Source organism: Fusarium sambucinum, chromosome II (assembly GCF_050947815.1).
Source record: "Fusarium sambucinum isolate potato_lamoka chromosome II, whole genome shotgun sequence".
In the NCBI taxonomy this organism is placed as follows: domain Eukaryota; kingdom Fungi; phylum Ascomycota; class Sordariomycetes; order Hypocreales; family Nectriaceae; genus Fusarium; species Fusarium sambucinum.
The window spans coordinates 3,031,795-3,058,280 of record NC_139293.1 but is presented as its reverse complement, the minus strand read 5'-3'; the positions used below and the strand labels follow the sequence as shown (position 1 = coordinate 3,058,280).

General features: G+C 47.1%; 11 protein-coding genes across 11 annotated transcripts; 7 read left to right on the top strand and 4 right to left on the bottom strand.

Moving 5' to 3' along the window:
- Positions 1 to 255: 255 nt before the first annotated feature.
- On the top strand, positions 256 to 1,344 carry FSST1_007838 (uncharacterized protein; the record flags this gene model as incomplete). The annotated part of the gene is made up of 1 exon (XM_083224662.1): positions 256 to 1,344. One exon carries the CDS (start codon positions 256 to 258, stop codon positions 1,342 to 1,344), a length of 1,089 nt encoding a protein of 362 aa, XP_083083799.1.
- A 785-nt stretch (positions 1,345 to 2,129) lies between these two features.
- Positions 2,130 to 3,137, top strand: FSST1_007837 (uncharacterized protein; the record flags this gene model as incomplete). Its single annotated transcript, XM_083224661.1, has 1 exon — positions 2,130 to 3,137. The coding sequence occupies one exon, from the start codon at positions 2,130 to 2,132 to the stop codon at positions 3,135 to 3,137; it is 1,008 nt and encodes a 335-aa protein (XP_083083798.1).
- Positions 3,138 to 3,279: 142 nt separating this feature from the next.
- Positions 3,280 to 4,406, bottom strand: FSST1_007836 (uncharacterized protein; the record flags this gene model as incomplete). The annotated part of the gene is made up of 4 exons (XM_083224660.1): positions 3,280 to 3,685; positions 3,738 to 3,985; positions 4,035 to 4,276; positions 4,325 to 4,406. The coding sequence occupies 4 exons, from the start codon at positions 4,404 to 4,406 to the stop codon at positions 3,280 to 3,282; spliced, it is 978 nt and encodes a 325-aa protein (XP_083083797.1).
- Positions 4,407 to 8,812: 4,406 nt separating this feature from the next.
- Positions 8,813 to 10,118, bottom strand: FSST1_007835 (class I SAM-dependent methyltransferase; the record flags this gene model as incomplete). Its single annotated transcript, XM_083224659.1, has 8 exons — positions 8,813 to 8,849; positions 8,901 to 9,320; positions 9,373 to 9,510; positions 9,556 to 9,593; positions 9,642 to 9,796; positions 9,844 to 9,885; positions 9,932 to 9,990; positions 10,093 to 10,118. 8 exons carry the CDS (start codon positions 10,116 to 10,118, stop codon positions 8,813 to 8,815), a joined length of 915 nt encoding a protein of 304 aa, XP_083083796.1.
- Positions 10,119 to 10,871: 753 nt separating this feature from the next.
- Positions 10,872 to 11,894, bottom strand: FSST1_007834 (uncharacterized protein; the record flags this gene model as incomplete). Its single annotated transcript, XM_083224658.1, has 2 exons — positions 10,872 to 11,789; positions 11,841 to 11,894. The coding sequence occupies 2 exons, from the start codon at positions 11,892 to 11,894 to the stop codon at positions 10,872 to 10,874; spliced, it is 972 nt and encodes a 323-aa protein (XP_083083795.1).
- Positions 11,895 to 13,893: 1,999 nt separating this feature from the next.
- FSST1_007833 (uncharacterized protein) lies at positions 13,894 to 15,274 on the top strand (the record flags this gene model as incomplete). The annotated part of the gene is made up of 5 exons (XM_083224657.1): positions 13,894 to 14,034; positions 14,129 to 14,165; positions 14,239 to 14,698; positions 14,751 to 14,881; positions 14,928 to 15,274. The coding sequence occupies 5 exons, from the start codon at positions 13,894 to 13,896 to the stop codon at positions 15,272 to 15,274; spliced, it is 1,116 nt and encodes a 371-aa protein (XP_083083794.1).
- A 265-nt stretch (positions 15,275 to 15,539) lies between these two features.
- Positions 15,540 to 16,817, bottom strand: FSST1_007832 (uncharacterized protein; the record flags this gene model as incomplete). Its single annotated transcript, XM_083224655.1, has 1 exon — positions 15,540 to 16,817. One exon carries the CDS (start codon positions 16,815 to 16,817, stop codon positions 15,540 to 15,542), a length of 1,278 nt encoding a protein of 425 aa, XP_083083793.1.
- Positions 16,818 to 18,124: 1,307 nt separating this feature from the next.
- Positions 18,125 to 20,539, top strand: FSST1_007831 (uncharacterized protein; the record flags this gene model as incomplete). Its single annotated transcript, XM_083224654.1, has 4 exons — positions 18,125 to 18,650; positions 18,697 to 19,920; positions 19,972 to 20,238; positions 20,289 to 20,539. The coding sequence occupies 4 exons, from the start codon at positions 18,125 to 18,127 to the stop codon at positions 20,537 to 20,539; spliced, it is 2,268 nt and encodes a 755-aa protein (XP_083083792.1).
- A 499-nt stretch (positions 20,540 to 21,038) lies between these two features.
- FSST1_007830 (HAD family hydrolase) lies at positions 21,039 to 21,734 on the top strand (the record flags this gene model as incomplete). Its single annotated transcript, XM_083224653.1, has 1 exon — positions 21,039 to 21,734. The coding sequence occupies one exon, from the start codon at positions 21,039 to 21,041 to the stop codon at positions 21,732 to 21,734; it is 696 nt and encodes a 231-aa protein (XP_083083791.1).
- Positions 21,735 to 22,423: 689 nt separating this feature from the next.
- FSST1_007829 (concanavalin A-like lectin/glucanase domain-containing protein) lies at positions 22,424 to 24,757 on the top strand (the record flags this gene model as incomplete). The annotated part of the gene is made up of 1 exon (XM_083224652.1): positions 22,424 to 24,757. The coding sequence occupies one exon, from the start codon at positions 22,424 to 22,426 to the stop codon at positions 24,755 to 24,757; it is 2,334 nt and encodes a 777-aa protein (XP_083083790.1).
- Positions 24,758 to 25,730: 973 nt separating this feature from the next.
- Positions 25,731 to 26,154, top strand: FSST1_007828 (bulb-type lectin domain-containing protein; the record flags this gene model as incomplete). The annotated part of the gene is made up of 2 exons (XM_083224651.1): positions 25,731 to 25,930; positions 25,983 to 26,154. 2 exons carry the CDS (start codon positions 25,731 to 25,733, stop codon positions 26,152 to 26,154), a joined length of 372 nt encoding a protein of 123 aa, XP_083083789.1.
- Positions 26,155 to 26,486: the final 332 nt, after the last annotated feature.

Genomic DNA, 26,486 nt, shown 5'->3' with positions numbered 1-26,486 from the left:
GAAGTGAAGTGGTGTGAGGCGTTGAGGGAAAAGGAAAGTGCCGTATGCAAAGCTTTACATAAAGACAGACAATGTCGAAGAATTTCCTTTTCGCATTTTTCCGTTGCATATACTTGGTCCTTTGTCATAAGGTCACAAACACTTACCAGGCCTAACAGCCTGTGCTCACATTTTGTCGCTCCTTTCAACCCCATTTCCTTGTACCGTCGATCACTTCCCATAACCCGGCCCTAAAATGCAACACGACCCTCAAACATGGCCGAAGTCAATACCAAGAGCGGCACTGTCGCCATCATAATCGCCGTCTTTATCAGCATCGCCTTCTACAATGTCCTCGAGCTCAACGCCTACATCTTTGGCAGCTTCAAGAAGCGCAGCGGTCTATACTTTTGGAGTTTTGTCGTTGCGACATGGGGCATAGCGTTCAATGGCACCGGATACCTTATCTTGCATCTGTCGCTGTCGGAGCAGAAGTACCTATACTCTACACTCATTCTTATCGGGTGGTGCACGATGATCACTGGACAGTCTGTTGTCTTGTACTCGCGTTTGCACATTGTGATGCATAACCAGCGTTGGTTGAAGATGGTCTTGATAATGATCATCGCCAATGCCCTTTGGTTGCATCTCCCCGTTATCATTCTGGTCTATGGCATAGGTTCTTCCAACCCAACGCCTTTCCAGAAGCCATATGAAGTCTTTGAAAAGATCCAACTTAGCGTTTTCTTTGTTCAAGAGCTTATCATCTCGAGTCTTTACGTCTGGGAAACTACAAAACGTCTAAGGCTAGAGAAAAGCATTGGCAATACCAAGACAAAGATAGTGCTCAACCATTTAATCATCGTCAATATCCTCGTCATCCTCCTTGACGTCTCTATTCTGGCACTTGAGTTTGCAAATCTCTTCGACATCCAAACCGCATGGAAGCCTCTTGTCTACAGCGTCAAGCTTAAGCTCGAGTTCAGCATACTCAATCGTCTCGTCGAACTTACAAGAGGCCGAAACGAGAGTTCATACGGACCCAGTCACGGAGCTACTCAGCATGCTGATGAGATAGGCTTGGAGACCATTAATCGTGACAAGCGGAAGCACTTCACCGGTGCTCAGGGAACGATTACGGGTGATTACGAAGTTCGTGTTGGGAAGGGTGATGATAGTAATCGTGTCTTTAACAATGAGACAGATCTCATCAAGACAACTGAGATTACTGTTCACAGTGAGAGATATCATATACATAACAGGGAGAGTTCGGAGGGTGAGTCGCCTGAGGGTAGACAGCATATGCCAAGGGGTAGCGCGTCGTCAGCGTCTTCGGAAGTTCAATTTGCGAAATATGGCATTTAAAAAACACTCTGTAATAAATGTCATCGGCACTTCTGATGTTATGTAACATATGCGCATTATCAACAATGGTGTGATGTCTTGCAGCCATGAAACTCCAGCACTATAGTTGAGGGTGTAGAGCCCGATCTTGTTCCTGTAATCAAAATAGCCTAAATAACCTTGCATAGCTTGAAACAGCGTAGACTTCCCACTCTGTGACTGCCGAGATTATAGTTTCAGTACCGTGGCTTATCTGCATTAAGTAGTGGCATGTCTGGGGTGCACATCATGCATGGTATTAGTGCAAACCACAGCTTCTCTATCCGAAGCGTCTTGAGTGTCTTTGTGGCTTATGTTGTCGCGAGTGCAATGGCTCACATCATCCACTTTGTCCGCTCCGCTCCGCACTCTAGCCCATGACGAATTCGAGGTACCGGGTTTTGGACGTTCATGGCTTCATGCAGATGGCGCGGACCTAAGCCAATTCGGAGTTAAGAATGGAGCTCGACTCATGATGAATACAACCTCATAGAAAGCTAATTACTATATTTCAGTGGGTTGCAGAATCTAGGAGTGAAATACTGGAGAGTTTGTGCGGAGTTAGGATTAACGCCGTGTCCGTCCTTGCTTGGAGAGTATTACACATCTGGTAATTCTCCACGATTTCTGAAGTCATATACCGACTTTTGAGCTGGTTAGTATAATATAAAGCATAAATCGCTTCCTCTTTTCAAAATATAGGAACTCTTTCACATCGAACTATATCGCAACAAACCAAACCATACCAAATCATTTCAAAAGATAAAATGTCTCGATACGCAGCAGTCCACGCCAACCCCCAAGGACCCGGGGATGCCCGGCCCACAGCGTTACAGATCGTCAAAGACGAGGAGGCGGTAGGAAAGCACACCGACAAGGTCATACTCATCACTGGCGGTAACTCGGGTATTGGTCTCGAGACTGCCAAAGTTCTTCACGCGACTGGAGCTACCGTCTACATCACGGCCAGGGATTCGGAAAAACTAGAGAAGGCCATCAACGACATCAAATCGTGGCCTGAGACGGAGTCTGCAGCGCCTGTATATGGCATCGAGTTACAGCTTGACTCTTTCAAATCTGTGCGAGCTGCTGCTAAAGCCTTTTTGGATAAGAATGAGAAGCTGAATGTTCTCATTCTTAATGCTGGAGTAATGGCAACCCCAGAAGGGCGAACTGAGGATGGATTCGAAACCCAGTTTGGCACAAACCATCTTGGCCATTTTCTGTTCTTCCAACTACTGAAAGATGCTCTTGTGGCCTCTTCCACCCCATCTTTCCAGTCACGCGTCGTCGCTCTTTCTTCCAAGGCCCATCGCCTGGGAGGTGTTCGCTTCGACGACTTTAACTTCGAGAAGGGGTCTTACGAACCTTGGCTGGCCTACGCCCAATCCAAGACAGCAAACATCTACTTCGCTACCGAGCTGGAAAGACGATACGGAAGTCAAGGTGTTCATGGCCTCTCTGTTCACCCTGGCTCAATTATGACTAATCTGGGTCGTCATATTGATATGAGTCAGTTCGATTTGAAAGGAGAGATGGGCCGTTACTTAAAGAACGTCGGGCAAGGAGCTGCGACGACGGTGTACGCAGCGTTGAGCAAGGACTTCGAGGGTCGAGGTGGCATGTATCTATCAGATTGCGATGAGGAACCGCCATCGAAGACAGGCTCTGATGTTGCTTTATCTATTGAACCGGGATACGCATCTTGGATCTATAATCAAGAGGCAGAAGGCAGATTATGGGAGGAGTCTCTCAAGCTCGTGGGGGTCGAGTAGAAAGTCGAAACATTTTAGACTAACTAGGTACCTCCAAGGGATATCGACAACAAGACTCAACCCAAACTCCCGTTCAATACTATCGCTTATGCTAATAAATTTCACCAATTTGTCTAATCTCCTCTCTCACTTCATATGCAGACTAATTATAGTGACCTGGCAAATCCTCAATAATAAACCCGTGGTCCCTGCATTGTCTTGTAGCCAGGTCCCACAACTTGTTAACAGCCTGAGAATCATCAAGCCACTTGTTTGCCCTGTCGTCAAGCTTCTGAACTGGAACGTAGTATCTACCAGCGTGTTCGTAGACCTTGGGGCTCGTGGCGCAGAAGAGCGAGTTCATGGCTCCCTCGAGAGGGGTAGAGGATGGCCCGACCTTGAACATCATGCGGGACATGGCACCCAGCATGGTGGGGTTATGGGACTGAAGGTTGGACTTGACAAGTCCAGGGTGGATAGAGTATGCTGTGACACCTAGGGATTGGTAGCGATCTGTGATAGCTTTGGCAGCGATGATGCTGGCTTCCTTGCAGTGGCCATATCTCTTCCTGTAGAGGGTTAGTAATCAGGCTGTAGAAATGGTGAAAGGATGCGACATACCATGGAGTCAGCCTTCCGGTCTCATCAGTGAGGTTGGGATCATTGTAGTTAATAACCTCTGGTCCCATTCTGAGGGCCATGTCACTAGCAACGTTGATGATTCTCACGCGGTCCATTCGTTCGCTGACTTGAGCGGCTGATACGAGAAGAGGCATCAACGACATAGTAAGGGCGTGGTGCGAAAGGAAGCAAGTTTGCCACTGGATCTCGTGTCCGTCTTTGGTCAACTCCCAGGGACTAGACATGATCTGGAAGACATGTTAGCGTTGCAACTATCGTCGATAGGACTGAACTTACACCAGCGTTGTTGATGAGTATGTCAAGGCGATTTTCTCTGCTCATAAAGTCGGCAACGGTAGCCTTGATACTTTGAAGATCTTGAAGATCTAGCTTGAGGAAGTGGAGATCTAGATCGGGGCTGTTCTTGTGCATCTCTGAGATGGCCTTGTTGACGCGGTCACTTGAGCGACTGGCAATGTAGACACGGGCACCCTTGAGGGCGAGCTGGAGAGTGGTTTCGTAGCCGATTCCAGAGTTTCCTGGACAGTCAGTTTCTGTTTGTTGTCAGAAGAGGAATAGTGACTTACCGCCAGTGACGATTGCGATATAACCACGAAGACTGGGAATATCGCGGACCTCGAACGCGGGTTCAGCAGGATGGCAAGGCATGGTGTATAGAGATGTTGGTAAGGTAATTAAATAGTTGAGTTGTCTTTAGAGGCGTCTGAGCAGAGTGTATGGTATTAAAGATGTTGTTGAAGATATCGAGCCTTGTTCTTGTGATTCTGTCATCTTATACCAATATTACTCCTTGAATCTGGGGCATCTACAGCCAATCGGAGATCAAGTTGCTGACATTGACGGACTCGTCCGCGGACATCTCCATAGTGGTGGGGCAGGGCTGAGTGCTTAGCTCGCGGCGTAGAGGCCAACACAATTACCACCTGTCAGATTCATCAGTAACGACTGGGCTGAACACAACTATTGTTCTATCAGGAACGGGTCTCACCTTGCATTTCATGTCGATTTAGACGATGCATTAGAGGGAACTTGTCCACCAAAGTTGACTTGATAGGTTGATGATATCGCTACACAGTTTTGTCTGATATGAGGACCTGGATCGCATAAGTCAGCACTAGATTAGCTCATACGGTTCGTTTGTTTCACTGGTTGCACTAAACTCAATTGATGGATTCTAACGATAATTCAGGGTCCCGAGTGGCGCCTATCATCGACACGGCCCAGCCCTATCATCGTCCCGCAGGGACCAGAGATATGCATGGGCAAGGCCGAGAAGCAGGCAAAGCGGGATACCATCTGACGATAAGCTTAAGTATAGTTTATTCAGTGTCAAAAATACTATTGGACTTGAACTAGCAGTGCTTATGGGTAACTCTATTCATGAACAGATATAGTGTATAGGCCAATGATTGGTTCCGCAGAGTTGGGAAATGACGATAATAATTCATCTTTATTTGACAAATATCTCAGTCGATCATTATCTAGGTCCGCCTCTACAAAGAATAGATTACCTCTTTGAATAGGCCCTATGTGGGAGAATGTTTTTGCTGGGATCTCTGCTGCATTTGTGACAGAGCCAGTTACGACGCTCGACCTCTCGGACGCCTTTGGTCTCGCAATCCTCTCCTCGGTGAAAGTTCTTGCATCTGTCTTTGTCGTTTGGTAGGAAGTGTCCTAGTGGGTACTCGACTGTGAAGTCGCAGAAACCACACGTATCTGTAACGTCAGGGATGGTGCACATGGTGTTTGCGTTTTCTTGTATGCGAAGATGGTAGCGAGTTGATGAAGAGAGCATAGTATAATGGATGCTATTATGAAATATATATATGTATTTCCTCATGTTACTATTCTTGTCTGCTTTGGCGCTCATGCTGTTTTCTTTGTTTCTTGCAATAACAAGTTGGTAGCCGCACGGGCAGAAATCAGTAAAGAAACGGCAGAAGTGTTCAAGAAGAAAGACAATGTTCGATTAGGATATTCGAGTTGTTCAGCCGTGCATTACGAGGTAGATGACATCCATCAACATTGCTTTTCTCTTTGTTCCAGTTAGAATGTCTTTGTGTGTGTATCAATCGAACCTCGAAATTTACCATCAGGACCACGCCTTACACTAAATCAAAAGATATTGACTATAATCCCGGTATTATCAATGATCTCTCACAATATGAGTGATTTCAGTGAGAAGTCAGGCCGGTCCACGATGAAACATGACTGTAGGAAATGAGTATGCAAAAATTCTAGTGAATTAACATGATCTACTGTCCAGTCTAATAACTGGCTCTATCTATGAGAGGAACCCTTCTTGGGACGCCTTCTAGACCTACTAGATAAAAGTCTTAGAATCGGGCCCAACGTGGAATCTCGCCAGGAATATGGTCAGCGCAAGACTTGCAATGATTGTTCCCTTGGACGAGATCCTCCACGAAATTCTTTGTGGATGTCTTTGGGGGCGTCCCTGCACTTGGGACATTGACCTTCGCGTCAAAGCCACAGGCCACGCATAGTTCAACCTTCTTGTGTCTGTCGAGTTAGTGACAGTTGGATGTGAGTGTAATTAAATGTGGATGGAAATGACTTTATTAATTGGATTAGAGATTGATGCGATGCAGTAGTTATGCGCAAGTGCAAGTTGCCCGTTCACTGTTACTCACGGTGGCCTGTTTACACGCACGGACAAGCACTGTTGCGAACAAGTGCAGTACCTACAGTGTACCTGAAAAGACCCGCCTGGAACGTGCAAATATGTTGAACATAGACCATTTAGCCATCCATATTCTACCTGCGACAATGGCTTGGAGCCAAATTAACGCCGTAGCACAAGGCCCTGCGAGCGCTACAACACTTCGCTAATATTCCATGGGTTGACATCAATATTTACAGTGGGTGCCAGTGGAGGTGATCCTCTGTATCACGTTTTACTGTCTGTTGACGACTTTGCAGAGGGACAAGGCACCCCATGCAGATTGACATTTGACAACGGGTCATTTCAACCAGAAGGGATTTCACTTGCAAGGTCTTCTTCACAAGACTTCAATTCGAGAACAAAGTATGTAGCCGGTGATGATGGACCGCTATATCCACAGGAGCTTAAAGCTAGTATACGCGGTGAGTATTGGGCTTCATTCCTCTTCCTTGAACAAAAATAGAAATAAGCCACGGAGTAAGATGGCAGATCTCAGAGTGAGTCAAGGGTGCATTCACTTGTGTTGGGACATCAAGATGCGATACTCTATTCATCGCAGCTCTCTATCGTCTTCCTCACTCCCAAGGCAAGCCCTAGAAAGCAATGAAAAAGAGAAAAAAGAAACACGCCTGTCAGACGTCCATCAACACCCACCCCAGCCATGCGCCCGAAGGCAGACCACGGCTGGGGTCGAGATCATCAAGAGGAAACAAACTCTCTATACAGCAGCTGCACAAGACAGTTACCGCCATCCTTGCGGACAGAGCGAGAGGACCAAGGTATTCACTCTAGGGTGTCGAGGATATACACTCATCAACCAGGGTGGGATCTGTGGCTCTTTTAGGGAACCAAGAGAAGGTCGAATACTATAGAAATGATTCTCTGAAGTATTGTCGACATGAAGAAGAAAAGAAGAAAAGTCCAAATGGCCGGCGGGAAACCAGAGTTTTATAGAGCTTTGCTGTGGGTCACTGGGAGTCTGTTTCTTTCAGCCTGAGGCTTCTGTGAAAACTCTGATCTCGGGCCCAGCCACTCTTTTTTGTCCACTAATTTCGGTTGCTGGATCACTGTGGATAGCACCGGAGAATGCAATCGACTTGTGACGAATTGGATGAATCGACATGGCACTGAGGAAAGACTTTTCTTCATAGATGAGGCTGGTTACTGGAGAATTCTCTTGTCACTACGGAAACATTACAAAGGACGGACCAAGACTGAGTTTTTACGCATCAAGCGGCATGTCTTTGTCCTTGGCAGTTGATTGCTGTTCAGTGAGCAACACCAAGCTGGCATAGGCTAGTGGGTAGCAGAAGAATTGACCTCTACGCTTTAGGCGACAAAAATAAATAGGCTAAGAAGTGTAGTCTAAGTAGCATAAAGTGGCCTACGAATTTAGTCCCTTGTGCCCTGATGCATAGGGTATGTATGGACATGACGGTAAAATAGACAATCAATATAAGAAGCATCAAATAAATGAACCTCAAAGAGTTAAAATGGATTTATGGGAAGATGCAAACTATTCTTAGTAAATTATCTATTGATGCAATTTTATCCAGTCGTTAAGCTGACAATATAGCAAGATATATTATCGTCAGCTGGGCTATAAAGGTTACAATTTGCACAGCGTTAGCTTTGACGGTAGAAAGACAAAACTACACAGGATAGAGAAGTGTCTATCCAACATAGCATTACAATTGAAACCACCTAAGTCAGACCCTCCTGTAATGATCTACGTCTTTAAATAAAACGTGAAAATAAATATATAAATTGAGAAGTACTTGATGGTTCTACATGATTTCTAAATCTAATACGGACTTTTTATCCGTAGTACAGGGTGAGAACATTGCCCTCGTGATCCGAGAGTTAGACCTGATTAATTTTGAAAAACTTGAGGTTATATCCAATGATTTCACTTCTTCTGGTACATACGACCAAAGGTAGTGGAAAATACGGGATCCCGTCCGCTCTCCCATAGTCAAGCCACTAACCGGCGGATTAGTAGTTGGGTCGGTGACGACCAGCGAATCCCCGCTGTTGTATGTTTTTTGCCTTTTTGCCCTATATGGCTCCATTTATCAACCAGCATTGGTGCGATGACGGGTGACCGCATTTGTTACGGTTCCTTTGAACCTTTTTGCTTTGCATTCCCGTGCTCAGTGATATAATACTCAATGGACTTTTGCGTGTTGCTTATTAGAATCGATATCATATCTGTGAGTTCAATTACTGTGCTCAATGTTCACATACACTACGATCGATAAGGCAAACACGGAATGCGTGCATGTATGTTGGAAAATCCCTTATAATCAACTAGCTATATGAATATGCTGTGTTTCATTCTCGTATTCTCTAATGGTTGCAGTTTCCTTGCTCAAGCTGCCTTGGGCTTTCGTCCGTAGACTGAGATACTGATAAATGGTTAGGTCATCGTAGACAACACCAAAATGGATGCAACTTACATAGGCCAATAAGCATGAATTCTCGTATCGTTGACCTCTTTCCTCGCCTGTGCAATAAAGACCGTAACTTCCTCTCTCGACCACCCCAGAGCTCTGGTCAGCGGTGCGATGGCTACTCCCTCTAAGAAGTAATTCGCATTCTCATTATTCCACAACCCAAGCTCTTTATGCTTGGGGTCTTTCGCCCACTGATTAGAAGGCCATTTGAACCTGGTCTCGTGGACATCCTCAAAGCCTGCCTTCTTAAGGACCTCTTTAAGGCCGCTTGGGTTGAAGTATGGGCGACCAAGTTTGTCAGATGCTTCTTGGAGGAGCTCGGCCCATCGATAGAGTTTGTGACTTTTAGTTAGCGTATTATCATCCGATGCCACAAAGATATCGATCTCATGCAGTTCGGCGTAGCCACCGGGCGCTAGATTACTATACAGAGTCAGCATCGTTGGCGTTGTTGACGCTCATAAACAGAGCTCACTCATAGATCTTAGCAGCATAGCTTGCCCAGTCTGCCACGCTGGAATTCATCATTCGGCTATGGATGTAGTCAAAAAGGTCAGAGTATTGCCACTCCTCTTCGATGTCGTCAATAATAAATCGCAAATTCGTGGGTACACTAAAATCGTTAGATTGTTCTGAGAGAAGAGTCAACTGTACCTACAAGCTGGGTTGGATTGGTGACAGATCGACACCGATGACCTGTATATGTTAGAATTGTAAGTTACAAGGCAAGGGAACTCGGCGAACCTGAGCAGCCGGATGCTCATCGGCGTAGTCCAAGGCCCAAATTCCCGTCCCGGTGCCTACATCAAGGACGTGCTTCACATCGGCGTCCGGATCATTTGGTGGGGCAAAACCAAGATTATGATCGAATGTTCGAAGGAAGAGAGCATGCTGCAAGTCTGTTTTTATAAGCCATGAACTCGCCATCAACGTTTGAACCTCATACCGAGCCTCTCATTCTCTTGCTCATCGTTGGGGACGTTGTATTCTACGCTATTAGCATTGGTTGATACAGTTTGTAGCCTTGTACTAACTCCCATCTTTGTAGCCGTGATAAGTTCTTCCATTTTCCTGTCGATATTGGAGAATGCTGCTGCTTATGCTTTGAGTTGATGATTCGGCTTCCTAAGAGGGGAGAATTAATAAGGTTAGATCAACAGACTACGAAACACGAATGGTTCTTAGAGCATTGTACCTCGGTGTATATGGAATCGCGGTCATTGAGGATCTATGGTTGCAGTTGGGTCAGATACAGAGCATAACAGTGGATCAGTAATGGCCCACTGTCTCATCAGCTACGAGCGGCTGAGTATTCTGAGTTGACATTGTTATCCAACAACTTTGGGTTCAACGTGGTTAATTGTTTTTGAAATAGAGCTTGAGGGAAAAAGCGATGAAGAAATGACAACTGCCGAGGGCACGGCATGTGCTTCAACTTTATCATAATGCTGCGCAGCCAGGGTGCCCTGTAACCCTCCCAGACACGTCAATGTTTGGGGCCAGCAGGCCTTGCTCCGCTCTCAATGATACGTTTGTTCGTAGGCGAAGACCTTTTCTCTCCTATTGTGTGTGAATTGTAGCATGGATACTCGGGCTAGATAAATGATTTGTCACGAATTCGCTCGGTAGTCGTTTTTACCCCGCGGCCGTAGTTACATCAGATCATGACCAGATGGAGAGAAGAAACATTTCTAAACATAAATAGATCCAATTGATAGGTCAATTGAAACACTGTTGCTACATGGGATCGCAAAATATATCATCTGGAGTGACGATCCATAACTGCATCTAATTTTGATATGAAGGAAAGTTGAAATATCAACACCCAAAACAGAAGGAAAGTTTGCGAATGAAAGACATCGACTGTTCAAGTTACCGGCCAGCAGAACCAAACGAAAGTCGGAGAGAATCGGCGGATACAAATACAAACACAACCATGACGCCCAACCCTTCTCGACACGTAAACCTGTTCCCCTATGCAGCTCCGAGATACCAAACAATAGCTCTACCATCGACATCCCTCGGCATGCCCCCGGGATTCAAGTCCATAATCAATGCACGATGCTGGGTCATGGGCTTCCCCTGCGCGATCCTCAGCTTCTCAAAATACACATATGCTGCGTAATATACAGAGCTCTTCGCACCACAATTCGACCCCTTGGTTGAACGAAAGTCAGATAACTGCTTTGACTGAATTCCCTTGCACGTGGGTACTTTGAACTGGGCGTAAAGGTCCCGGCAAAACTGCGCTTGAGTGACATTGGTGGTCCTCAAGTGGGCATTGATCTTGCGGCGGATTTCGTCACAGTCGTCGTAGATGGGTACATCGTCTTCTTCCTCATGGGGGAGATGGATGTCACTTATGTCGGGAAGACCCGTCGTTGGACTCTTGGCCAATGATTCTCCCTTGGAAGTCTTTCCATCTGCGCCACTCTTCTTTGCCTCTGCGATGCGACGTTTCTTGGGATCAGGCATCTTGAGACCCATGACTTCACGCTGCTTGAACCAATCGTATGCAGTACGCCAGACACAACTACCAGAGCCGCCGTAGGGACCCTTTTGCTTGAGGAAGTTGTTAAGCGAATTCGAGTTTGTGCTTGTGGCTCTGCAGAATTCTGCTTTGGTCATGACGCCCCCATCAAAGAGCTTTTTCAACTTTGCGCGAATAGAACCACAACTAGGAAGCGGGTCGTTTTCGAAATCGTCTGTGCAGATAACATCGTCGAGATCTGCCTTGTACTCGGCAATTTCATCATCTAGCGACATTTCTGCCTTGCGCTTCTTTCCCGAGATGGGAGTGGTTTTGTGAATGGGGTTTGAGGGAGCATTCTCTTTGGCTGAGGCTCGAGTTATTGCTTCAAGTTGTTTGTCACGTATGATGCTCTCTGTAAGCTGTGCACGGGATTAGCTGGGCTTGAGTTGATGGCGATTAAGGGTCTGTACCGCGTTGATGGCATTCGTCACCGATGGATTTGTATCGGTGAGAGGTTCTGCCATTTTTACAGTATTTATTGGTTGAATAGAATGAGTATGCGCAAGTACCTTAGCCGGTAGTTGACTGAGTTGAGAATATCACGTCAACGCGGAAGCATGCGTCACCATGTTCTCATGTCGCGTTCTGGAATTGTGGAGTTGATTGGCTATACTGACCTTTGTTCACCAATCATAGTGCTGTTCTGTCTAGATAGAATGTACTTCTCTCATGGGTGGTCATATAAGCGAGATCAAGTACCTTGTATCAGAGTTCATCACTCATCAACAGGAACTGTAGGCCAAGCATTGGATTTGGCGATTGTTCCTGCGCACCAAAGAGAAGGAAATACAATCTCGATCGATAATAAGGCTGTCGCTCCCACCGAAAACAAGCTTATTTGAGACACATCCAACATGGTACTGGCCTATCACGACGAATTGATAGCAATACTCCAAGTTGGACAATGGAGTAGGCTGTCGTCACTGTATTTTTGGGGGCTATCTCTACAAAAGACAGTGACCGACTCGTTCTCGTGTTTGATGTTTATCATCTCGTTAATTGATTACAATTGAAATGAGTAATTTTAAACAAACAATGTAACCCTCAATTGTCTACACAGCCGACAGCCTGCCTGTCAGAAACGAGGTGCACACCACTACAGAATTATCGTACAAGGTCGATCAGTGATAAGCACAGCAGGCTGCCAAATAACCTCGTCCATCCAATTTTGACCTGCCGACCAACACATCCTGACATACCAGCCCATCAATCTTCATGTTTCTCCATATGTCTATTCAACGGCTAGACTCGGTAGATTTAGTAGATTTAGTGGATTCAATCATAGTTCACGTGGTGGAATAAAATCTGGGGTAAAAGATCAAAAGCCACCTAAAAGCGTTGAATCCACCACCCGGTTCTGGGGGTCTAGCCAAGACCAGAGCCTGTTCTTCAAGTCCACTCACATCAATGCAATGACGTGGATGACCTGGTGTGAATCCTTGTGAGAAACAGAAAACCTTCCAGAGAATAAAAAGAAGGAAATCCTGCATACAGGCTGGAACTGCGACTAAGCTGTAATAAGAAGGTGGCATTAATTGTGAGATTAAAGAAATGGGCGGCCGGCCGTTTTAAAAGCCTATCAACCGCATATTTCAGCTTGGACATTGATTGTGATTCTTATCTTTACAGTCCAATAGCAACGGGTCAAATGATCAGCGCTGGTATCAAGTGGACAGAAAGAAAAGCTTGGCCTTGTCGCGTGAGTATTTCTTTCTTTCCTGGACTGGACCCCAACATGGCTGGGCTGGGCTTTACTGCCCGCTTGGCTTGCCTTGATATGGATTGGTGCAAAGTTGGAGTCTGGGGAAGATAAACAAGAGGGTGTGATGGGTGGGTGCGCGACTTTGTGAGCGGGGATTCCTTTGAACCGGGGGCATATGTACTGTAGCTGGGCGTAATATGTAGGGATGGATGTGACCTAACCCTTATCGCATGTGTCTTTTCAGCTCTGCAGCCTCTCTGTCTTTGCTTGTTGGCATAATATTGGATTTGACTTGAACTGGGCTGTGGCTTTTGGGGTTACACCAGGCTGATTGGGCGGGTTGTCATGTCCCGTTGAGTGATACGGTACAGTTGGACAGGACAGGACAGGACAGGTCAGGCCAGACCAGACCAGGTCTAGGCTTGGCTTCTTGCTGTCAACGTTTGGCCAACGGTGGCAATGGCTGACTGCTAATCTTGGCGCCAGTCAGTTGGTACCGTCCACTGATTGCAGATATCTTGTTCACTTGTCTTATCCTGTTCTGTCCCCCGTCGACATAAATCTCACTCCACTCGCCCCTCTTTTTTCCTCTTCCTCTCTTCTCTGCCTCTTGCTTTGCCCATCTTTGATCAAAGTCTCACTTCATTCATTCTTCTCGCCATTCAATCTCCATCAAGGAGGCCCCAAATGCCTCCCCGTCGTAGCAGCAGCAGCAGCAGCAGCAGCAGTAGCACCTACTTGTTGCCTCTTCCACGGTTACCATGAGCCGGATACCCAATGTCTGGGCCGCCATCATCATTCCCGTGCCCGCGAGTGCCCTCGCTTTGGTTCTGCGCATCAAGGCAAGGCGCATGACAAAAATGGGTGTTGGCTATGACGATGGTTTGTCCATTGCTGCTTGGGTACGCACAAACCCCACCATTTACCTCGTCTCGTCCCATATCTCAATTAAATAAATGAATAAATACTTACTTGATCCTTTTTGATGTTTTTTAGTTAGTGGCGCTTGGTTATTCAATTCTTCTCATCGTCTGTAAGCCACCCAATCATTTCCTTCTTACTCGTCATTCCTCCCCCAAAACTCAATTGACACATCATTCTTCAAGGGACGACATGTTACCACATGGGCCGCAAGATCGGGCACCTACCAGACGCCGAGGTAGATTACATTCTCGTAAAGTCGCACGAGATTCTTTTCGCAAGCGAGATCCTCTACTCGTGGTCTATTTTCCTTAGCAAAATGTCCATCCTGACATTCTACCGCCGCCTCTTTCAGTTCTCATCCATACGCGTGCCAATCATCATCCTCATGGTGTGCAGCGGAATTTGGATTACAGTGAGAACATTCATGACCATCTTCCACTGCATGCCTGTTCAAGCGTACTGGGACAAGTCCATCGATGGAAAGTGTCTCAATAATATTGGACAGTACTACCTCGGCACTGACTTGACGCATTGTCTTATGGATTTCATCATTCTTGCACTACCACTCTTTGAGGTCGTGAGAATGAAGTTGGTCTTTGGACAGAAGATTGCTGTCATTGGTATTTTCAGTCTTGGTTCCTTGTATGTTTCCCCATCCAGATAGTGTATCAACATGGCAACTTACACTGCCTAGGGTCGGAGTCGCCTCGGTCTTTCAGATCGCCGAAGCACAGAAATACACTGCTGCCTCTCGCGAATTCCCTTTTGAGTTCTCGCTTGCTATGGTTTGGGCCAATGTGGAAACCCATCTTGCCGTCTTTACCAGTACGTCTCAATCTCGCTTCTCACCACTCAATGCTAACATGGCCAGGCTGTCTCGCACTTCTTCGTCCCATCTTCCGCAAATTCATCCCTGGTCTTTCGTCGGGCAACACAACATATCCCACAAACGGCCTCAGCCACCTAAGCAACACAAACAACCGAAACAGCATCGCCCTGCGGCAATCCCGCAGCCCCCGCGACATGGAGCACTATGTTATCGAGGGCCAACGTGCGTTCTCCTATCCGGACTATGATGCGATCAGCTTACCAGGTGCAACAAAAGAGGGCAATTCAATCTCAAGGCAGGGATTCATGCGGCAGCGCGAGGAGAGCATGACAGATACTGATGTGTCGCCGGGAATGTCACCGGGAAGAGGCTCTTTGTCTAGTGTGTGATGATGACCTGTGTGATGCGTGAAAGGGATGTTGTGTTCTGTTTTTCCTAGTGACGCCTTGGTGTGGAAACGAAACTGCACACGGCATTGCACTTGTGATGATATGTCAGTGTCAAGATCTAATTTCATTCTTAAATTTGAGAAGCGAAAACCTGATATCTAACTCATCTCCAAATGAGGTGAGTTGCTGTAAAATCCGAGACGCGAAAACCTGAAATCCAATATCTAACTGCGGTACTACAGTCAATACTCTGCTGATGCGCCCTTCACTTCTGGGCTTCCAGGAGGGCCGAATACTCTGGAACCTTCCATTTATCATCGTGCCCTAGCCCAAAACCTCCATCGAGACGGAGATACGATACCGCTCGCGCTATCGAGTGGAGCATCCAGATTCCAAATTGTGTCTTTGGCATGAACAATGCTTCGCGACTTTCGTTCCCTCCGCCGTGCCCAGAGGTCGCCATCGGCCGGAACACTTCCTCGTATCGCTTTACAGCCTTGACCACTGCGGTGCTTGGGTCTTGCTTTTGATGTGCCGCGATCTCGCCAGCGAGGATATACGAGCCTACGAGAGCCCATGTTGTCCCGTAACCGTTTGCTGTTTGGGCATGCGCTGCGTCACCGATAGCCACGACTCGCCCCTTGGACCAAGATCCTACTGGGAGTCGGACTTCTTCACGAGGTGTTGAGTATAAATCATCTGCTTCTGGAGACGTCTTCAATGCCGTCATGAACCGTTCGGACTCCCATTTGCCGTCGGAAAACATATTCGCCCACGCTTTCTTGAGGTCTGTCAGATTCCCCGACTTATGCGCTGCATCGAGAGCCTCATTTCGGCCCGATACTTGCATGTAAACGCGAGTCGTTTCCTCCTTGTCCTTTCTTGTCCCGAGGTAGCGCCCTCCCGGGAGATGGCAAAAGGTGAAACACTTTGAGTCATGTGGCTGTGGGAGCGTGCTGAAGAAGCCGATGTATCCTCCAAGGAAATGGCGAGGATCGGGGGCATCAGGGCCAAGCATGAGCCGTCGTGTTCTTGATCCGGTCCCATCTGCTGCGACGACAAGATCAAAGTCATCTTTTTGACCGTCGTCAAAACTTACATGAACTTTCCCCTTGGGATCGCCCTCGTCGTCTTGAGTCAGACTGGTGACAGTTGTACCGAAGCGATGCTTCACGTTCTTGCTCTTCTCAGTAAGACCCATCAAGATACTCGCAAGATCACCACGCATGATTTCGTATTCTGTGGTGAAGCCTTGCTTCATACCGCCGTGTTCCGTCACTGGAAACAATACTTTTGTCTGGCCTTTGGTGTCGATAAGCCTGGTTCCCGGTTCTCGAACTGTTTTGGCACGTATGGCCGCTTCGATGCCCATCTTTTTCATGACGGGTATGCCCTGAGCGCGTACATCGAGCTGTTGGCCATTCGTTCTGAGATGCGGTGATCGCTCGATGAGGGTAATATCTGCACCTGTTTTTGAAAGCCAAGACGAAAACGATGGGCCAGCGATGCCGCCGCCAACAACGAGGACTTTGAGTGGTTCCATTATGTAAAGAGCAGATGAGTTGAGTAGATTTGTTCTCAGGTACAAGGACGGCTGGAGATAGATGAATTAAATATATATACTGACTCGCTAAAGTTGAATGACCGACATACTGGTGCGAAACGACCGAAATCCGAGGCCGAGATAAATTCACCGGACAATTTCCCGCTGTGCCATGACGCGTGCTTACTACGTCGTAAGATAGAGGTTGCATTGAAATTGTGGAATATCTTATCAACCGAATAGCTTTTTATCAATCAGCTGTTCTTATCAATTTAAGCGAATTTCTACCTGTAGCTTCAAGCTTTGGCAAATCTTCCTTGTATCTATATGAGATCATGCTACGCTCTTGTCAAATGATATGAGACGCGGAGGTCCATTATTGTTCTGTGTTCGCTAATGATACTGCATTATCAGTTTAAAACAGTGATTGGTGACTGATCTTTTCAAAAAAAGCAATACTGATATGACAGTCATACGGATTAACTCATGTACTTGGCCTTTTGAGCTTGATTTAATCGTACCACATCTTGCTGACACATATAACTGGAGATCCCCCGGCATTAATTGTGAATTCGACGCAGGCTGAAATTACACATGTAAAGTATTCCAGAAGCAGTAGACAGCCTCCTCAGGGTATCAGGAAAATTGACCGGTGGAAGCATAAGAGACGAAAATAATGAGACACCTTATGCTTCTTAGGCCATAGTTCTTAGACTACTTATTTTTAAACCCTAAGACTTGGGAAGCCATTTTTTCTGCTACCCAGTAGAGCCTCTCTGGGGAATGACATAATACGATGATCATTCAGCCTTCCTTCTGCGATCAAGTCGCCCAGTTTGGGTGCGATGTTGCGATTGTTGGACCAAGATAATCCTTGCATAGATGCAGATGGAGGCTTGGATTAGCGTATTGTTATCAGGCTCCTTCATTCCTCTAGTGGTCGGGCGGTGGCTGTGGTCCTGTCCCACTCAGCCTAAAGTGATCAACATCGATTTTGCTGCACAGCTAACAGATAAGCCGATTTTAATCAGCGATAAGCATTCAATCTGTTAGTTCATTATTCTACGCTCATTTGACGCCTACGGATCTTCGGCACTCCATGTGATCAGTCTTGGTGGCTCAACGAGCCAATGCACTGCCTCATTGTACCACACACTATTGATGATAGATGCGGAAATGAGGCAATACTCACGGCACAGTTCCGGGATATAAACTGCGCCAAATGCCAACACTTTTAAATCTTGAAGACACAAAACTCTAGATCTTCTAGAACGTAATATTGAATTCCATCATTATCATTCTGAAAAATGGATGCACCTCCAGCATATCAGGCACAGCCTGACAGCAAAACACCAACTTTTCCAGACAAAGACCTTGGCATTGAAGCCCCCTTCGCAGACCTCAAAATTGACCCAACACCTCATGATCCAGAACCCAACGTCTGCCTCGCTCATCTCAGACTTCTCTTCGCCTTTGAAGCCCTCAAAGAGGACATCGGCTACCACGATGGCCTGTTTGGCATATGGGACTCTCGTGCCGATGGAAACATCAGGGTTAGAGAGAATGGCGATGTAGAAGAACTTCCTACTGAGGGGGGAAATACTCTCGACCTCGAGGATAAGAAGAAGGCTCTTAGCAAGCTGCGGGAAAAGCGATGGAGTCTTTTCGTTGCAAGAGCTGTTGATCGCTACCAAGACTGGTGGTATTCTTTGTTTACGAGTATATCGTCTTTGACCGAGGATAAGATGAAGGACAAGGATTCCCTTTCTTTTGGGCAATTCGTTTTGGGGACGAATACGGATTGGTGGCAACACGAGGCTCTTCCACCTCTTGGTATGTTTAGTTTATCATTATTGCGGATAAAGCTAATGGTTTCTAGATGTGTTGATGGTGTATCACTCCCATCTCCTGAACCCTCATAACTTCCTTGAAGATTGTTTACGAAGAGGTCTCCGCCAATTTTGGCAGTCTGGCATGCCGTGGGCTCGTGTCAACGCTGCCATAGACGGTTCATTCAACTACAACGTTTTGGACCAAAACAAAGCCACATGGTTGGATCAAACCAACCGCGGCTGGGAAAACGTCCAAGACTCGAACTTCAAACTCATCAACTGCCCTAACAAGAATTGTGGTTCAAAGTTCAAAGTTCCTTGGACGACCTGTGCTCTTGAGGAAACACCAAAGACCTCCGAGAGACCAGGTCTCGTTGGCACAGGTTATGGCGACGCCAAGTTCGAAACCCGCTGTCCAAAGTGCAACACAAAAATCACCAAAGAAACCCTGAGTGTGGCCAAGTTCTGTAAAGATGCTGATGATCTCGTCTTAATGAGCAAACCCATGCCAGGAACACTCCTGTGGCCACCAAGTGGCGTTCCAGTAGTGATTATGGACCGCACAGGAAACAACTTTGACCAACGCATGTTTCCCAACCGCATGATCCAACATGTTCTACGCACTCAGATCCAGGGTCTTTTGGACTCTCCTGACCCTGAGAACCCACCTACGATGGAAACTGTGCGTAAGCTAGTCGAGACTGAAGCTCTCATGAAACAAAGCGCACTCACGACCATATACGGCAAGCCAACCAGGACGGTCCCTGCTTTTTCAAAACGTACGACTCGGAAGATGATGTCCAGATACTGGGAAAATTTCAGCCCCTTCGCTCTTGATCTCACAGGCTGTGTCATGCGACAGGGCATCTTCTCGGAAAAGATGTGTAAGCTCGATTGGTTGCATTCACCCACGGCGCGCGAAACTATGGAGCGTTGCTGTGTTAAGTACAAGCGGTTCATAAGACTCATTGCCAAGAACCCGCGGAGCGTCGCTGTGCCGACTCTGGACGTTGATTTGGCATGGCACACACACCAGCTTAGCCCTTTGGCGTACTATCACTATACTACACGCAAGACGTTCAAGTTTATTAGACATGATGATAAGATTGAAGATGACAAGCTGAATGAAGGGTTCGAGTGGACGAGTAAGATGTACCAGGACACGTATGATGAGGTTTACTCGGAGTGTACTTGTTGGTATTGTGAGGCCACGCGGGCGGCGCATGTTTCTTCTGCAGGAAGGATTCTGAAGTTATCTCATAGCGAGAAGAGTAAGTCATGCTTTTCTCACTCCATGGGGTTAATGGCTAATGGCTTTACAGTTACAGACAAGTTCTACGAGTCGGGAAAGGCAGATATGTGCCCGCCCGATAACTCAGCACACATTTCTTCCCACAACGCCGTCCGAACCAGCGATGAAGCTCTTCTTGCAACCAATCAAATCGAAAAGGTTCAGAACAGAATGCGTGCAGTGCACAACAAGCGCCTGGAAGAAAACTACCAAAAGGCTTGCAAACGTGCCGAGAAGAAGGGTCGTAAACTCCCACCGAAAGATCAGTACTATGATCATTGGGGGTATTCCTATATGAGTAAGTACTCTATGAATCCAGGGTGAGCATTGACTGACAAGTATACTCAGTGTACGGGCCGTTCATGGCACCTGTAGTGTTTGTTCCCATCTATGCCTATGGAGCTGCACCGGCCTGTGCGGGTGGAAGCTGTGGAGGAGGCGTCGCTGCGGGAGCATGTAGTGCAGGTACAGGTGATGGCGGTGGAGATTGTGCTGGTGGTGGTGGAGGTTGTGCAGGTGGAGGAGGTTGTGGAGGAGGAGGAGGAGGATGCGGCGGTGGTGGAGGCGGAGGAGGGTGTGGTGGTGGTGGTGGCTCCTAAGAAGGATCTTCGACGATATTGGGGTTCCTATCAAGGCTTCCTGTGCTGTCTAGTGATATTGTTTTTATGTTTAGTCCTATTCTTGCGTTACGATAGTTGAGAGAGCGTTATATCTAGTGATAACTCCTATTATGTTGACGTTGAAAGATGAACATCCATGACTAATTTCCACTTTAGTGTCCATATTTCTATAACATCGACAAACCCGATCCGTGGATATCACGTTGTTTTCTCATCTAAAAAATATATAAAAGTACCTTCGCAACAATATGAATGTAATCTCTATGTGTTGCTTTTACCGGCCTGTGATCGTTAACTAAGAGATGGGTCGATGCCTGCTTACACACCAAGCATCACAAGCGGGGTTTGAGTGGCTAGCAGAATTTTGCACCAAACACCTGCATCCTTGAACCCCCATAAACCTGTTCAGCCAGAGAAGAATCTATCTACATACTTCAAGACCATAAAGAACCATTTCAAACACCCGAGAGACGATAAAATGTCCGCCCAGTTTGTTATCTTTGACTTTGATGGGACCCTCTTCGACACTCATCAAGCCATCTTTCACAGTATCAAACTTACATTCGATACTCTCCTCCCTGAATCTACACCGTTGGAATCTGAGACCCAGAAGCTCATTGGCGGTGGAAAGGGCCTCCTTGATGTTCTCAAAACGTTGCACCCCTCTTTTGATTCCTTAGACCAGGATGAATGGGTGTCTACATACCGACGCATCTACAACGACGATGGCCAGAGACTCACCTCTCCATTTGCCGGCGCAAAAGAACTATTGAACAACCTCAATGACCGAGGAATTCCTATTGCTATCGTCAGCAACAAAGGCGTAACAGCAATCGAAGCAACTCTCAAGAGCAACTCTCTGGAAAACATCATCCCAAGAGACTTGATCATCGGAGACAACACCCCCGGAGCGACAAGAAAGCCCGACCCCGGAAGCTTTGTAAACGTTCTGAAGCCAGCCCTATCAGCACGTGGTTTCTCCCCAGATTTGGACGTTTCCAAAGTGTTGGTTGTGGGCGACACAGAAGCTGATTTGAAGTTCGCCTTTAACATTGGCGCAAAGTCTGTCTGGTGTAGATTTGGGTACGGAGATAAGGAAAAGTGTGAAGAACTGGGACCAGACTTTAGGGTCGATGGGCTGGAGGAAGTCGAGGGAATTGTTAATGCTTTGTAACCTAAGGTTTCGGTATGTCCGATGACCATGTGGGTTGTGATTATATTGATGATAAGATGGTCTTGTTACCCAGCCCACATAGACTAGGTTTTTTAATATTATTTACTTCTGTACTAAGTTTGTTGGGTGGAATTTAAAACATTAACCAACACGGCATATGATCCATCTACACAGAAAGACAAAGCTTAACAAGGCTGAAACATCTCAAGGTCTACAATGAAGCTGAAATCAAGCTCACCCAGTCTAGGAAGTGTTACAATCTCAACAACTGTCTCGGAAACGCGTGTCACACGCAAGGCTGCCAAAATTTTATTCTTCACCACAGCATCGCAACTTGGATCGACTTGGTAGTTGTAACGATCAAGCTTGTGATCTAAGACGCTTGCTTGGATCTTACCAGAACACGCGGGGCTTTATCTTGGCCTAGCAACCCTGAATACTAATTAATGGGGATGTCTCATGAGATACAACAGTGTTCTATCTAAGTTGTAGTTGTCGAGCTAAAACCATCTGCAGTTCACAGATATGCCGGGCCCCGAGCTTCTCATGGTAAGTTCTGAGCCTCTTGGAAACTAACCTTTCTACTATATATACCACCGATTGCCCTCGATTGCAGAGATCCTCTTCTTTTTCTCCTCGTCCACTTTTCTCTCCTCGCTTTTCCCTCGTCCTCACTACGAATTTTGAAAATGAGGACTTTCAACATCATCCCCACCCTCGCCCTATCTTGGGTAGCCACTGCCAGCGCACCTACCTATGACGGTTTTGACGTCGTCTGGGAGGACTCTTTCGAGGGTTCTGCTGGCTCTCTTCCTGATACATCCAAGTGGATCATGCAGGATTGGTACAAGAATCTTAACGGCGACTGGCAAACGTACACGACCAGTCCTGCGAACCAACAGCTCACTGGTGATGGCTCTCTCCTCATCATCCCCCGGAGGGATTCATCTGCTACCAAGGGTTGGACTTCCGGCCGTCTTGAAAGTGCATACACTTTCACCCCTGCTCCAGGAGCACGCACCATTGCTGAAGCATCTCTTCGGCTGGGTAGTGCTCCTGCATCCGGTAAGCAAGGCATCTGGCCTGCTTTCTGGCTCCTCGGCGACAGTCATCGCAAGGGAACTCTTATCTGGCCAACTTGTGGCGAGATCGATATCATGGAAAACGTCAACGGTGAGACCAAGACCCAAGGCGTTATCCATTGTGACAAGAACCCTGGTGGCATCTGCAATGAGAAGAATGGTATCGCCGGTGCTACCGGGCTTCCTGATGCCGGTGAGGGTTTCCACACCTACACCGCTGTCATCGATCGAACACCAGGAAACTGGAAGGAAGAGAGTGTCTCTTTCTATCTCGACGGTACCCAGTACCATCAAGTCACAGGTGACAGGATCGGAGATGAACAAGTTTGGGGCAAGATCGCCCACAACTTGATCCATTTCATTTTGAACGTCGCTGTTGGCGGAGAATGGCCTGGTGACCCAAATGAATCAACACTGGACGGATTGGATAATGCCATGGAGGTCAGATATGTTGCTCACTATGAGTCGACTGGCTCAGGACGTGTTCCCAAGTACCAGGATACAGAGAGTAGTCCCAGCGATTATGGGTATGGCCATGTCTCTGAGCCCAAGTTTCCTCAGTCACCTCCAAGGATTCCTGAGCCCGAGTTTCCTCAGTCACCTCCAAGGATTCCTGAGCCCGAGTTTCCTCAGTCACCTCCAAGGATTCCTGAGCCCGAGTTCCCCCAGTCACCTCCAAGGATTCCTGAGTCAACGAGGCCGCACCCGTCGCCGGATTACTCTGACTCTCCCCCGCCATCCTCTCCTCATGGTGGAAGCCTTCCCATTTACGACGTTGTTGCCCACCCTGGTGTCTATTCGATCCCTGGTGTTTCTTTCTTGCGTGAAGTTCGTCCTGGTGTTTATGAAGCGGATGGCATGACTTATAACATTCCTGAACTTCCTGGTCTTCGCAAGATTCCTGGTACTACTGACTTGTATGGAATTTCTCACAACAGTCCCAGTTATCCAGGTTATCCTGAACGACCTACTTACCACAATCCCCCAGCACCTGAGCGACCATATCAGGGACCGGATTATGAAACATCTCCATTCCCCTCTCGCCCTCGACCCGACTCTAGACCAGCACTTGAGCGACCATATCAGGGACCAGATTATGAAACATCTCCATTCCCCTCTCGTCCTCGGCCCGAGCATAGGCCAGCACCTGTTCCTGGACGTATGACCGATGCTGATAGGCAGAATCACCCATCGCCGATGTATCCTACTCGTGGTGGATATGGGCCATCTCAACAACCCGGCGTTGCACCCCACAAGCTGAAGGCTCGTCACATTTCTTCTCCTGAAAATAAGGAGGAAATAGAATCAGACATTGACTACGAATCTTCGAAACCACGCATGCCATATCGCTTCAAAACTCCTGGCTACCCACCTGCTCCTGGACCAGATGCTATTGCGCCACCCACGGTTTCCCACGATGAGTTTGGTGGTGTTCAGGCTAAAGACAAGAGCAAGTATCTTGATCATGCCGCTCGGGACATGCCTTCTCCTGCTCCTGCACCAGATGCTATTACACCACCTACTGTTACCCCTGGCGAGGTCAGTGATGTTCGGCCTGGGGTTGGTGGCGGATGTCTTGATCGCAAGCACGAGGCTCGGGACATGCCTTCTCCCCCTGGCGAGTTTGAGTTTGGTGATGTTCAGCCTGGGGTTGGTGGTGGATGCCTTGATCGCAAGAACGAGGCTCGGGACATGCCTCCTCGATTCAAGACTCCTGGTTTCCCACCTCTTCCTGCACCAGATGCCGTCGCACCACCTACCGTTGCGCCCGACGAGTTTGGTGGCGTTCAAGCTAAGGATAAGGGCAAGTATCCTGATCCAAGGGGGGTCAATGGAACTACTCCTGTCTCTGGTCAAGGCACGCCTAGGTATGGCGTTTCCATGGAAGGTTCGATGATGGCAATGGTCTTTGCGGTTGTTGCATTCCTCATTCTCTATTAGATTCACGCAGACTTTGGATGGTTCGCAAAAATTGACTCTGGATTATCAAGTGGTGGAAGCATAGCATAAAGCTTCTATTTTCTATTTCTTTGTTTTCTCTTCTTCTTTTGCTCTTTTCTTCCCGTTTTTAGTCTTGTATTCTTTGGTGGTCATCTGTGCATGGTGCAACTTCGCTCCGGCAGGGTTATATACCCTCGACTTAGCCTCATCGAATAGGTAGTTTGGAATTGATAGTATTTGTTAGATGTCAATTGAACGAGATTGATCAAAATGAGCCACGTTAGCTGTATTCCGCCAGCCGTGTTCTTACAGGTGCGTAACTTCTCATGCGTGCCAAGCTATCTTGGCAGCGGATATGTTGTCTTACGCGCAAGCATTTCTCTTTGGCCCAATTATACGTCAGTGCCGAGATTGCCAACTGCCAATGACTTGAAAAATGCTCATCATCATGTCGATGATCCTGAATATGCAAGAAACGTGGTCCAGTATAATCTCAATAATAATTGCTTTCTGGGGTGCCCAGCCCTATTATGGAGTGAGACTTGCATATCGTGGAGCACATAAAGATGCCGTTTGCCGTTTCCGATCTTGGCTAGCTAGTTTCCTGACTGTTCCGTGGATAGACAGTAATAACCTATGTGACGAAACTCGGGGATATGCACTTGAGTATTACATACATGCAGCTTGAAACCGGTTGTTTACTGTTGTGTGCTTTTCTCTGTGAGGCCTCTCACTTAATCACTGTTGATTCACTTCCCCATGAGAACCTTGGCACATATGCAGTGTCCTGCAGGACAATACACAGCCTCTATGGTTAACAGTAGAAAGCAAATTGAGGGGTTATAGTTGAACAGATTGACAACATATAAAGAGTTGGACTCTCACCTCGCTTGCTTCGTCAACAGTCCACCAACTTATCTCAACAACACAAACACATCTCCCTCTTTCAAATACCCACTAAACATTCCTCACAATGGGACAACTCGACAACGACAACTGGCTCTACCCAGGAGACGGTCTCACAAGTGAGAACGGCAGCGCCGAGTTCAAGATTGAGGACGACGGCAGAATGTCCATCTACTGGGATGGAGAATGTGTGTGGCAAAACACAGACGAGGGGCGTGAAGACATAAAGGGCATTCATCTGCAAGATGATGGTAACTTGGTCCTATAGTAAGTACCCCGAACAGACTCAAGAGTGCTGCGAGACTGACACATATCACAGCACCCACGACGATGAAGCCGTCTGGGCTTCAAACACTGAGGACCACGGCGACGGTGTATACCTGCGTGTACAGGATGATGGAAACATCGTCTTGTATAAGGGAGAGGATGATGACGCTGAGGCTGTGTGGGCTAGCAACACTGTCCGTGAGCATGAGGAGGAGGATGAGTAGAATAGAGAATACTCATACAGTTAATCGACTTGACTGAGGCAAACAAAATAAACAAGAAACAAAATCGAATTCATAAATCTGTGCCATTGCTGTCTGAGTGACAATCTCATGAGATGTCGTAGTAGTGTATGTTTGAGTGTCTCGTCATGTTGACTGTATGTACCCTAATTTTGACACCCTCGTCAACATCAAGAGCCACGCCCGGTTAGCTCAATCGGTAGAGCGTGAGACTCTTACGAGTACGCGATCTCAAGGTTGCGGGTTCGACCCCCGCATCGGGCTGTTCCTATATAAACGATTGCAAACAAGCGAGGCATTTATTTTTTGGCAAT